The 12,263-nt window shown below is 45.3% G+C and overlaps 1 protein-coding gene across 4 annotated transcripts in view; it reads right to left on the minus strand.

Annotated features, from left to right (window-relative positions):
- zgc:163014 (uncharacterized protein LOC100038766 homolog) overlaps positions 1-12,263 on the minus strand; it is a 52,029-nt gene that overhangs the window by 15,486 nt on the left and 24,280 nt on the right. For all 4 annotated transcript variants that reach the window (XM_063045752.1, XM_063045745.1, XM_063045735.1 and 1 more), the window contains 3 exons: positions 11,384-11,475; positions 8,786-8,837; positions 6,313-6,410 (listed from right to left, as the gene is read on the minus strand). In XM_063045752.1, the coding sequence (XP_062901822.1) occupies positions 6,313-6,410; positions 8,786-8,837; positions 11,384-11,475 (242 nt within the window). The remainder of the gene's footprint in view (positions 1-6,312; positions 6,411-8,785; positions 8,838-11,383; positions 11,476-12,263) is intronic.

Consider the following 12,263-nt stretch of genomic DNA (forward strand, 5'->3'; position numbering starts at 1 on the left):
GCTCCAAAAAATAAAGACCTAACTTGTTCAACCTTTCTCTGTAACTCAGGTGATGAAACCCAGGTATCATTCTGGTAAATCCTCTCTGTACTCTCTCTATTTTGTTGACATCTTTCCTATAATTCGGTGACCAAAACTGTACACAATACTCCAAATTTGGCCTCACCAATGCCTTGTACAATTTCAACATTACATCCCAACTCCTATACTCAATACTCTGATTTATACAGGCCAGCATACCGAAAGCTTTCTTCACTACCTTATCCACATGAGATTCCACCTTCAGGGAACTATGCACCATTATTCCTAGATTCCTCTGTTCTACTGCATTCTTCAATGCCCTACCACTTACCATGTATGTCCTATTTTGACTAGTCCTACCAAAATGTAGCACCTCACATTTATCAGCATTAAACTCCATCTGCCATCTTTCAGCCCACTCTTCTAACCAGCCTAAATCTCTCTGCAAGCTTTGAAAACCTACTTTATTATCCACAACGCCACCTATCTTAGTATCATCTGCATACTTACTCATCCAATTTACCACCCCATCATCCAGATCATTAATGTATATGACAAATAACACTGGACCCAGTACAGATGGTTTGTCAACTAAGACACTCGAAATCTTCAGCAGATGAACTGTGGAGAGCATTCTGCATCACCATCTGGTATGGTATGGGGGGGGGGCTACTGCACAAGAATGAAGTAATTTACAAAGACTTGTAAACTCCATCATGGGTACCAGCCTCTGTAGTATTCAACGCATCTTCAAGGAGCGGTGCCTTAGGAAGGCAGCGTCCATCAAGAATCCCATCTCCCAGGGCATGCCCTCTTCTCATAGTAACCATCAGGTAGGAGGTACAGAGGCCTGAAGGCACACACTCAGTGACTCAGGAACAGCTTCTTCCCCTCTGCCATCCAATTTCTAAATGGACATTGAACCCAAGAACACTACCTCACGACATTTTTTGGGTTTTTTTGCACTACTTATTTTAACAACTATTTAATAGACATACATATACTTTCAGTTTTTATCCCTCTATATTTATCATGTATTTCATTGTACTTCTGCTGTAAAGTTAACAAATTTCACGACGCATGCTGGTGATATTAAACCTGATTCTGATCCTTGCCATAAAACTTTGCCAAGCATCACACAGAAGATACTGCAAAGATGAGGAAGATGGTCTTGTGGTCGGATGAGACAAGCATTGATCTTTTTGGCCTCAACACTAAGTGGTACATGTGGCATAAATCTAATACTACACATCAGCCAGATAACACCATCCCTACTGTAAAGGAAGGTGGAGGAACATCATGCTGTGGCGATGCTTTTCAGTGGCAGGGACTGGAAATCTAACCAGGACTGAGGGGAAGATGAACACTATTAAATACAGAAAGATCCTGGATAACAACCTGCTAGTGTTTACCAGAAAACTTAAAACTGGGCGAGAAGTTCATCTTTCAGCAGGACAGCAACCAAAAGCACACTGCCAGAGCAACCATGGAGTGGCTTCAAATGAAGAAAATTGATGTTGAAGTGGCCCAGTCAGAATCCTGACCTTAACCCAATCGAACACCACTGACAAGACCTCAAGGTTGCTGTCCGCCGCCGCTCCCAAACTAACCTGGCACAACTTGAGAAATTCTGCAAGGAGGAATGGCCAAATCTTGCTCCGTCATGTTGTGCAAAGCTAATAGAGATTTATCCAAAAAGACTACTCTGGTTGTAGTAGCTGTGAGAGGTGATTCAGCTGAGGAAAGGGGGATGAATACTTTTGAACTGCTGACATTTCATTTTCTGAATTTTTAGTTTTTCCATGTTTTACAATTTTTTGGGGCTCAACTGTGAAAAAAGAAGCATGTGATTCACAAATAAAAATTTTAGTTATATTAATCAAAATCCCTTGTTGTAATACTCCTGGATGGGGGCTAAATATTTTTTCAAGGCACTGTGCTACACAGTGCAGATAATGACAGCTATTTAGATGACAAGAGATTTTTTTTTGATGGATAGGGGCCAAGTGCTAGAAGAAGAAAGACATTTGTGACATGTACATAGAGACATACAGTGAAATACGCCGTTTGCATCAACTGTCTGGGACAGCCTGCAAGTGTCGCTATGATTCTGGTGCCAACATACCATGCCCACAACTTACTAATTCTAACTCATGTCTTAGGAATGTGGGAGGAAACCGGAGCACCCAGAGGAAACCCACACAGTCACAGGGAGAACACACAAACAGCAGAAATCAAACCAATGTTGTAGAGTACTACACTAACCTCGATACTACATCTTGGTTTGCATGACACTTATGGGCCAAAGGGGTTTTTGATGCTGTACAATTCTATAACAAGGAGCAGGCGTAGCTCCTCGGTCCCTCAAACCTGCTACACCCTTTGATAAGATCATGGCTGATCTGACCTCTCAAGTGTACATAGTGAAAAAAGCACGGAAATCAGTTCAGTGAAGGTTTCTGAGACTTATACCAGGAGTTGGTGGGTTGTCTGCCTGAGGAACGTTTGGAGAGGCCAGATTAGTGCTTATTGGAGTTTAGGTGATCAACAGAAATCATAGCATTATGAAGCACAACAGCACAGAAACAGACCCTTTGGCCCATCTAATCCTGTCTAGTCCCATCTACAAGCATCTGAACCATGGGTCTCCATACCTCTCCCATCAGTGTATTTATCCAAACTTCTCTCAATGCAAACACAAGAAATTCTGCAGATGCTGGAACTCCAAAGCAACACACAAAATGTTGGAGGAACTCAGCAAGTCAGGCAGCATCTAAGGAAATGAAGAAACAGTCGATGTTTCAGGCCGAGACCCTTTTTCAGGACTGAAAAGGAAGGGAGAAGACGTCAGAATAAAAAGGTGGGGTGAGGGGGAGAAAGGATAGCTGGGTGGGTAGGAAAGATAAAGGGCTGGAGAGGAAGGGATCTGATAGGAGAGGAGAGTGGACTACAGGAGAAAGGGAAGGATGAGGGGCATCAGAGGGAGGTGATAGTCAGATGAGAAGAGGTAAAAAATCAGTGGGGGACAGATGCAGAGGGGACAGGGAGGGAAATATTTTTTTTTAAACCAGAAGGAGAAATCCACATTCATGCTATCAGGTTGGAGGCTACCTAGATGGAATACAAGGTGATGCTCCTCCACCCCCAGGGTGGTCTCATCGTGATACAAGAGGAGGCCATGGACCAGCATGTTGGAATGGGAATCAGAATTAAAATATTTGGCCACTTTAGGCAGATGGAGAGGAGGTTAGCAACGAAGCAGTCCTCCAATTCATGATAGCCCTTACCAAATGTAGAGGATGCCGCATTGGGAGTGTCAGACACAACAGACGGCCCCAGCAGATTCACAGGTGGAGTGTTGCCTCACCTGGAAGGACTGTTCGGGGCCATTGAACGGAGTTGTGGGAGGAGGTGAATGGGCAGGTGTAGCACATTGGCTGCTTGCAGGGACAAGTGCCAGGAGGGACAAATGTCGAATGTTTGTCAACGCTCTTAAATGTTGCATCCAACATTTCCACTGACAGCTCGTTCCACACTCGCACCACCCACTGAATGAGGAAGCTCACCCTCGGGTTGCCCTTAAAATTTCACCTTTCACCCTTAACCTGTGACTTCCAGTCTTGGTGTCACCCATCCTCAGTGGAAAAAGCCTGCTTGCATTTACCCTGTCTGTACCCTTCCTCATTTTATATACAGTACCTCTATTGATTGAAATACTGAGGGGTCAACAGACTGGATGTACTGGATAGAAGGGGTTTCCTCCTTGCAGAGAACCCAGAACTAGGTGTCACTGTATAAACAGAAGGCAAGGCCAGATAAGACAAAGCAAGGTGACATTTTCTGAGGATTTTGACCTCAAAGGGCAACAGAACTTGTCTTTAAATAAGGCAGAGGAAGATAGGCTTTTGACGGATGAGGGGGTGATTAATTACCGGGGGAAGACAGGAATGTGAATTTGAGGTTACAGTCAGATTAGTCACAATGTTGCTGAACAGTGGGACTGGCTCCAGACGACCAGTAGCTTCCTCCTGCTCCTCATTCCTATGTTTGCACGGTATCAGAGCCTGGTGGGCACTTGGGGCTCGTTGTAAGATCAGCTGACTATGCAGTAATAAGTCCTGCCATGGTGCCGCTGAATAAGAACAAACAAGAGGGGCTGAATGGTCTCCTTGTTCTTCCACTGGGGCAGCAGATTATAGGATCTGCCCCACTAACATGGTAACTGTGGAAGGAATGGAAGTGGAGTTTTCCCAGCATGTATTTAGTGAAAGAAAGGGCCCGATAAGGGATAAGGAATCATTACCATGGAAACTAGATGGGGGACAAGGGGAGGAAGAGGAGGGCAAGAGTAATAGAGTCAGAGAGCTACAGCTTAGAAACAGCCCCTTCAGCCCGACTTGTCCATGTCCAGCAAACTAGTCCACCCTACCCACAACTGGCCCATAGTCCTCCAAATCTCTCCTATCCATGTACTTATCTAAATGGTTTTTAAATGTTGCTAATTAATATAATAAATATTCCAAGTATGCACACCCTTTGTGTGAAGAAATTGCCCCTAATGTACCCATTGAATCTCTTAGCTCACATCTTAAATCTATGCCCTGTTGCTTTCAGCATTCACTCCCTGGGAAAAGACTATGTGCGTTCACCTGTTTATGCCCATCATGATCTTATATATGTCTATCAGGTCACCCTCAATCTTCTGCACTCCAATGAATAAAGTCCTGCTCTACGCAACCTCTCCTTGTAACTCAGATCCTCAAGGCCATGCAACGACCTAGTGAATCTTTCCTGCATTCTTTCCAGTTTAATTACATCTTTCTTCACCAAATCTGTACACAGTATTTCAAGCTTTTACTTGGATTTTCAGAAGGCATTTGATAAGGTGCCACACTAGGTTGCTTAACAAGATAAAATCCTATGGCGTTACAGGAAAGATACTGGTAGGGACAGAGGAATGGTTGACAGTCAGGAGGTGGCGAGTAGGAATAAAGGGGGCCTTCTCTGTTTGGCTGCCAGTGACTAATGGTGTTCCTCAGGGGTCAGTATTGGGGCCGCTACTTTTCACATTTTTTGTCAATGATTTGGATAATGAATTCGTAGCAAAGTGTGCCGGTGATATGAAGATAGGTGGAGGGGTAGGTGGTGCTGAGGAAACAATACGATTGCAGCAGGACTTAGACAAATTGGAAGAATGGGCAAAAAAGTGGCAGATGGAAGTGTTGGGAAATGTACGATAATGCATTTTAGTAAAAGGAACAATAGTACGGACTGTTATCTAAATAGGGAGAAGGTTCAAACATCAGAGGTGCAGAGGGACTTTGGAGTCCTTGTGCAAGATCCCTAGAAGGTTAATTTACAGGTTGAGTCTGTGGTAAAGAAGGCAAATGCAATGTTAGCATTTATTTCAAGGGAAATAGAATATAAAACCAAGGAGATAATGCTGATGCTTTATAAGACACTGGTCAGGCCACACTTGGAGTATTGGCAACAGTTTTGGGCCTCATATCTCAGAAAGGATGTGTTGTCATTGAAGAGGGTCCAGAGGAGGTTCACAAGGATGATTCTAGGAACGAAGGGGTTAACATATGAGAAGAATTTGGCAGCTTTGGGCCTGTACCCAATGGAATTTAGAAGAATGTAGGGAGTTCTCATTGAGACCTACCGAATGTTGAAAGGACTAGATAAGGAGGATGTGGAGAGGATGCTTGCTATGGTGGGGGTATCCAGAACTAGAGGGCACAGCCTCAAAATTGAGGGGGGACCTTTTAGAGGTAAGGAGGGATTTTTTTTTTTAAACCAGAGATTAGTGAGTCTGTGGAATGCTTTGCCACAGACTGAACTGGAGGCCAAGTCCATGTGTATATTTCAAGTGAAAATTGAGCTTCCTGAAAGGTCAGGGCATCAAAGGATATGGCGAGAAGGCAGGTGTATGGGGTTTGAGTGTGTTCTGGGATCAGCCAAGATGGAATGGTGGAACAGACTCAATGGGCTGAATGGCCTAATTCTGCTCCCATGTCTTATGGTCTAGGTATGGCCTCAGTTAATAAAATAATTGAACCATTGGTTCCTTAGCTCTTATTAGAGATTATAACCCTGTGTTATACCGAAATCATGCAAGGGAAATGGCCAAGGGACAATGGACTGTAATTCTGAGTCTCGAGCAACACCAGGATGCCAGGGAAATCAGCTGAGGGAAAGAGGGCCAGAATGACTCCTATCCAGTGCCTTCCCCTCAAGGCAGGATGAGAAATAACTGCTTCATAGTTACACAGACAAGATTCCACCTACCTAGGTTGAAGATAAACGCGTCGTGCAGGGCCCCAGTCAGATTGTATCCACCGCTTATCAGAATCTTGTTCTCATTCACAGGCACAGCAGCGTGGCGACTAAAACAAGACAAAATTCCATTTATATTACACTTTTTTTGGAAGTTATGTTGAATTTCTGAAGGAACCAAAGAGAAATTACTGAAGGCTTTACCAGCAGCTTCCATAGAGTTTAATCTCCATTGTAATACGTACCTATTTGGTTTTCTAATGACTTTGGTTTTGTCCTAGTCAACCATCTCTCCCACCACATTACATAATCCTAGACACAGACCTTAGCTCCATATGCACTGTCGTAGAACAGCACAGTACCCTTTTGCCCATGAAGTTGCACGGATCTTTTAACCTACTCCAAGATCAATCCAACCCTTCCCTTCTACATCGCCTTTTTAAAAATTATTTTAAATACCCCTAATGTATCTGCCTCTGCCCACCACCCTGTCAGGTGTTCGATGCATTCACCACTCTCTCTAAAAATATCTACCTCTGACATAAACCCCTCTCCCCATACTCTCCTCCAGTCACCTTAAAAGTATGCCCCCTCATATTAGCTATTTCCACTCTGAGGAAAAAGTCTTTAGCTGTCCACTCTATCTATGCCTCTTATCATCTTGTTACACCACTATCAAGTCACCTCTCATCCTCCTTTGTTCTAAAGAGAAAAACTCTAGCTTACTCGACCTATCCTCATATGACAAGTTTTCTTATCCTGGTAAATCTCATTTGCATTCTCTCTAAAGCCTCCACACCCTGCCAAGAATGAGCAAGCAGAACTGGACACAATATTCCAAGTGTGGTCTGTGACATTAACCTCCCAGCTCTTAAACTCAATCCTGCAACTAGTGAAATGCTAAAACACCACGTGTCTTCTTAACCACCTGATCAACTTGAGCTGCAACATTTAGTGATCTATGATGTCACAAAAAACTGTGGGTCAATTGTTTAAGAAAAATAACCAGATGGCTTGAGTTGCAAAAATAAATTGAGTGCTTTTATTAACCTCAAAACAAGACAAAAATTGGGGAAAAAAAATATATATAGCCACCCTCAGACTAAACACCAAAGAAAACTAACCCCAAAGCCTTGGTAACCTGAGGCTTACAACTGCTAAGCCCCTCCCCCTAGACCAACTAAAAGCTAATCAACTCAATTATCCAATTAAAGATGGTATCCTCCACCATCAGCACACCTGCGCAGGTTGTTGCTGCCTCTATTTGAGACATCTCCATGCAGCAGCTCTGTTTCAGACCCAGTCACCATTACTGCTGGGGATGAGTGTTTTATCGAGTGCGCCATGTGCCGTCTGTAGTTAGTGACGGGCCTTCGTCACAATGAACTGTGTGGTATGCTTAGCCTGAAGGAGGTTAAATCTCCTCTTTGACAGTTCAGTGAGACCCTCTCTCACTGCTCCGCCTGTGGTTTCTCCTGCTGTCCAACTCTTTGACCAAGTGCTTATCCAGGCTTGTCAGCCTGTACTCCTTTCCCCTCACCTTATCCTTATTTTGTTGTTGGCCCCCTTTCCAGTCCTGAGGAAGGGTCTTGGCCCAAAACTTTGACTGTTTAGAGGGCTTTAGTTTATGGTGCGAGGGGAAGTTTAAGGGGGATTTGCAAGGCAAGCTTTCATTTTTCTTTTGTACTGAGTTGTGGGAGTCTGAAACACTCTGCAGGGGAGATGGTGAAAGCAGATACAATAGAATTATTTAGGAGGAATTTAGACAGACAGATGAACCCAAGCACATGGCATTAGTTTAAACTGGCATCATGGTTAGCACAGATATGGTGAGCCAAAGATCCTACTCTTGTGCTGTACTATGTAAAATTCTCTTTACACTGTCCTACCACACACACGAGCTCCAAGACGACCACAAGTTTTGGAGGCTTGCAAGCCTCAATGACCTGGAGAGCTATATCGGCTGGAGTCAGGGCTTTATGTTTTGGCTCTTTCTTGGGTCACCCATGCCAAACAGGTCAAAGGGTAGAGGCCAGACTAAGAGTGGGCCACTGGTCCTCCAGGTTCGAGGTTCAGCTCAGGGCTAACAACCCTGACTGGTAAAACAAAACTGTTACGGAAACAGCAATGAAGAATCCTTCTACATCTGAGAGCGATGGTATTCCTTAGTGTGCTCTGGGACTTGCATGACCGACAGTAGTGGAAATCGAGCTACTGACATGATGAAGGAAGCCCTGGACACCGCCAGAGATAGAGGACCTTCATTGCTGCCCTAAATGCCAGCAGTGTAACTGGCAATAGAGGCCACACACATCCAGTGCCTTCTCCTGGGTTGCTGGAGTCAGTACTTCCTCACTCCACAGTAACCGGCTAGCCACTGCTTCACCTGGACGAGGAGATCAAGCTCCCTGACCAGCACCATTCCTCTCCATTTGTTGAACCCTGTGGTTTACACAGACCCTCGTTCCCCGAGGGGAAGACCTACCATCGTGGAGGAGGAGGACCTGGGATTTGTACGTTCACATACTCCATGAAACCTAGGGGAAATGGACAGGAGTTAGAATCAGCAGACTGCGAGGCTATTCTGACATCAATCTACATCAGTTCCTTTCTGGAACATTCCAGTGTCTTCCCCACCCTGACAATGTTTAGTTAATGAACTACACATATTCAGAACAATACAACACAGTACGGGTCCTTCACCCACAATGTTTTGCCGACCTTTTAGCGTGCTCTAAGATCACTCTAGGATATGGTTTAAGATGACGCTAGTGAGATGCAGCGATGCCTTACCGGCAGCAAACAAAACTACAAACTGCTGTACTAATCACACTTTTCCTGGATAACGATCACTACAATCGATAGCTTGTAACTTCCTTTTCAGCGCTGTGCTTTTGAACTGCCTGTATGACCTGGCATTTTTGTGGTGTGAACTGGAGTCGCGAGGTGCAGTAAGGTCGCAGCGTGGCAGGTATGGGCCAAGTCAAAGGGGCAGGGCCCGGGAGCGAGGATCGAGCTGATGTTTGGTCGATATAAGTACCAGGCCAGATTGGAGTGTCGGGGCCGGAGTCGAGGGAGGGGCAGACGTTCAGCTCACTGCTCCAGGAGGTTCAGCTCACTGCTCCGGGAGTGTCGGGGCCGGAGTCGAGGAGGGGCAGACATTCAGCTCACTGCTCCAGGAGGTTCAGCTCACTGCTCCGGGGGTGTTGGGGCCGGAATCGAGGGAGGGGCAGAGGTTCAGCTCACTGCTCCGGGTGTGTTGGGGCCGGAGTCAAGGAGGGGCAGATATTCAGCTCACTGCTCCAGGGAGATTTGCTTATCTCTGCACAGAATTGAGGCCGCGGCTGCAATTAATGGACTCTTGACCGGCTGCAGCAATGAACTGGCTTCGTGGTTGTGGATTCACTTTTGTAAATTTTAGTTCTGAGTGTTATTTTGTTTTATTGTTTGCACAATTTGTTTCTTTTCTATGCATATTGGGTGCTTGATGGTCTTTTTCCAATGAGTTCTATTGGGTTTCTTCATTTATGCAGCTGCCTGCAAGGAGATGAATCTTAAAGTTGTATATAGTATAGTATACACAAACACGAGGAATTCTGCAGATGCTGGAAATTCAAGCAACACACATCAAAGTTGCTGATGAACGCAGCAGGCCAGGCAGCATCTCTAGGAAGAGGTACAATCGACGTTTCGGGCCAAGACCCTTCGTCAGGACTAACGGACGAAGGGTCTGTATAGTATACATACTTTGATGATAAATGTACTTTGAACCCTTCCCTCCCACATAGTGGTTGATTTTTCTTTCATCCATCTGCTTATTTAAGAATTTCTTAACTACCTCTAATGTACCTGCCTTTACCACAGCTGCTGGCAGTATGTTCCATACTCTATGTAAAACAAAAAACTTACCTTCAACACCCCCCGTATACTTTCCTCTAATCACCTCAAAATTATGCTCCCTGGTACTAGCCATTTCCACCCTGGAGAAAAGCTCTGCACAAGACCTGAGACATCGAGGCGAATGCAGAAGGTCAGCGAGAGCTTCAGTGCCTTTTGATCACTGCTGGAGGAGTCTGAGAGCGGCCGATCGTTGTGTGGTTCACTGTGGCAGGGGGGTAGGCCGCTCTGCCTCGTGTGGTGTCCCTCTCTTTCCATGAATGCCTGTGATATCATAGGATGGTACCATAGTTCTGCGTTTATGGACTGTGGACTATTTCAGACTTAAGGTTTTTATATTCCGGGTTTTTTTTTAAAAAGTCACCATTCCTTTTCCATTTTGCTTTGCGAGGGAAATGTGTCCAGGGTTGATTTTCTGTTAGAGTTCTGTTAGTTTTTTGTGCGGGGATGAGGCTTTTTTTTGGGGGGGGGGTCGATCTTCCTGTTCTTTTGTGTGTGGGGGGAGTAAGGAGTTATGGGGGGTTGATTATTGGGATGCCATTCTTTTCTGTACAGTTGGGGGGGGGTTCCTCTCTGAATGAGTTTCATGTTCCTTCTTTGTTTCCTGGCTATCTGGAGAAGACAATTTTCAGAGTTGTCTTTGATACACGCTTTGATAATAGCTGTATCTTTGAAGAAAAACCCCTTTCTTCAGGTCTCATCATCCTTTGTTAATTATTTTAACTTTGATGCTTTTTCAAAAAAAAAAATGGCCACAGAAAGCTCACTTCTGATGCACATATTCTTCTGCTCCTGCTCCAAAGCATTCTGCACCCCCCTCCCCCCCACTCTTCCAGTAACAGGGTGAACTGAGTGCTGGGCAATTTCTATCACTGGTCACAGGCACCCCTCATACTGACCCCACACCATCTCTTCACCCAGATCCAGTACGTGCAGATCATTCACAGTCAACAGCCCCTATACTGACCCCACACCATCTCTTCACCCAGATCCAGTACATGCAGGTCGTTCACACTCAGCCCCCATACTGACCCCACACTGTCTCCTCACTCAGATCCAGTACGTGCAGATCATTCACACTCAACAGCCCCCATACTGACCCCACACTGTCTCCTCACCCAGATCCAGTATGTGCAGGTTGTTCACACTCAACAGCCCCCATACTGACCCCACACTGTCTCCTCACCCAGATCCAGTACGTGCAGGTCGTTCAGGAACACGCAGCTCCGGTTTCCACCGAAAATGATCAGTTTATCTCTCAGGAGCGTGGCAGAGTGACTGCGGGTGGAGAGATAGAGAGTCAGAGAGTTGTGGTGTTGAGGGGCTGACGGGCTAAAGCTACAGTGCCAAGACGGGAGGAGCAGAGGCCAGCTGTTTGACAGGGGGTACTCAGTGAGGCTGTGGTGAATGCCCAGGCAGCTCACCTTCCTTCACCTCTTCTCTCTCCCTCTCCTGCTTGTGGATGATACAAATATAGGTGAAGGGGCAGGTGGTGTTGAGAAAGCAGGGAGTCTGCAGAAGGATAATAGGTGCAGGAGTAGGCCATTCAGCCCTACAAGCCAGCACCGCCATTCACTGTGATCATGGCTGATCATCCACAATCAGTACCCCGTTCCTGCCTTCTCCCCATATCCCTTCACTCCGCTATCATTAAGAGCTCTAACTCTTTCTTGAAAGCATCCAGAGAATTGGCCTCCACTGCCTTCTGAGGCAGAGCATTCCACAGATGGACTTGGACAGATTAGGAGAATGAGTAAAGAAGATGCAGTACAGTGTAGGAAAGTGTATGGTCATGCACTTTGGTAGAAGGAATAAAAATGTAGACTAGTTTCTAAACAGGGAGTAAATTGAGAAATCAGAGGTGCAAAAGCACTTGGAAGCCCTAGTACAGGACTCCCTAAAGGTTAACTTGCAGTGGCAAGGAAGGCAAATGCAATGTTAGCATTCATTTCAAGAGGATTAGAATATAAAAACAAGGATGTAATGCTGAGGCTTTATGAAGCATTGGTCAGAGTATTAGAGTATTGTGAACAATTCTGTTTGAAAGGATGTGCTGGCATTGCAGA

Source organism: Mobula hypostoma, chromosome 1, assembly GCF_963921235.1.
Source record: "Mobula hypostoma chromosome 1, sMobHyp1.1, whole genome shotgun sequence".
In the NCBI taxonomy this organism is placed as follows: Eukaryota; Metazoa; Chordata; class Chondrichthyes; order Myliobatiformes; family Myliobatidae; genus Mobula; species Mobula hypostoma.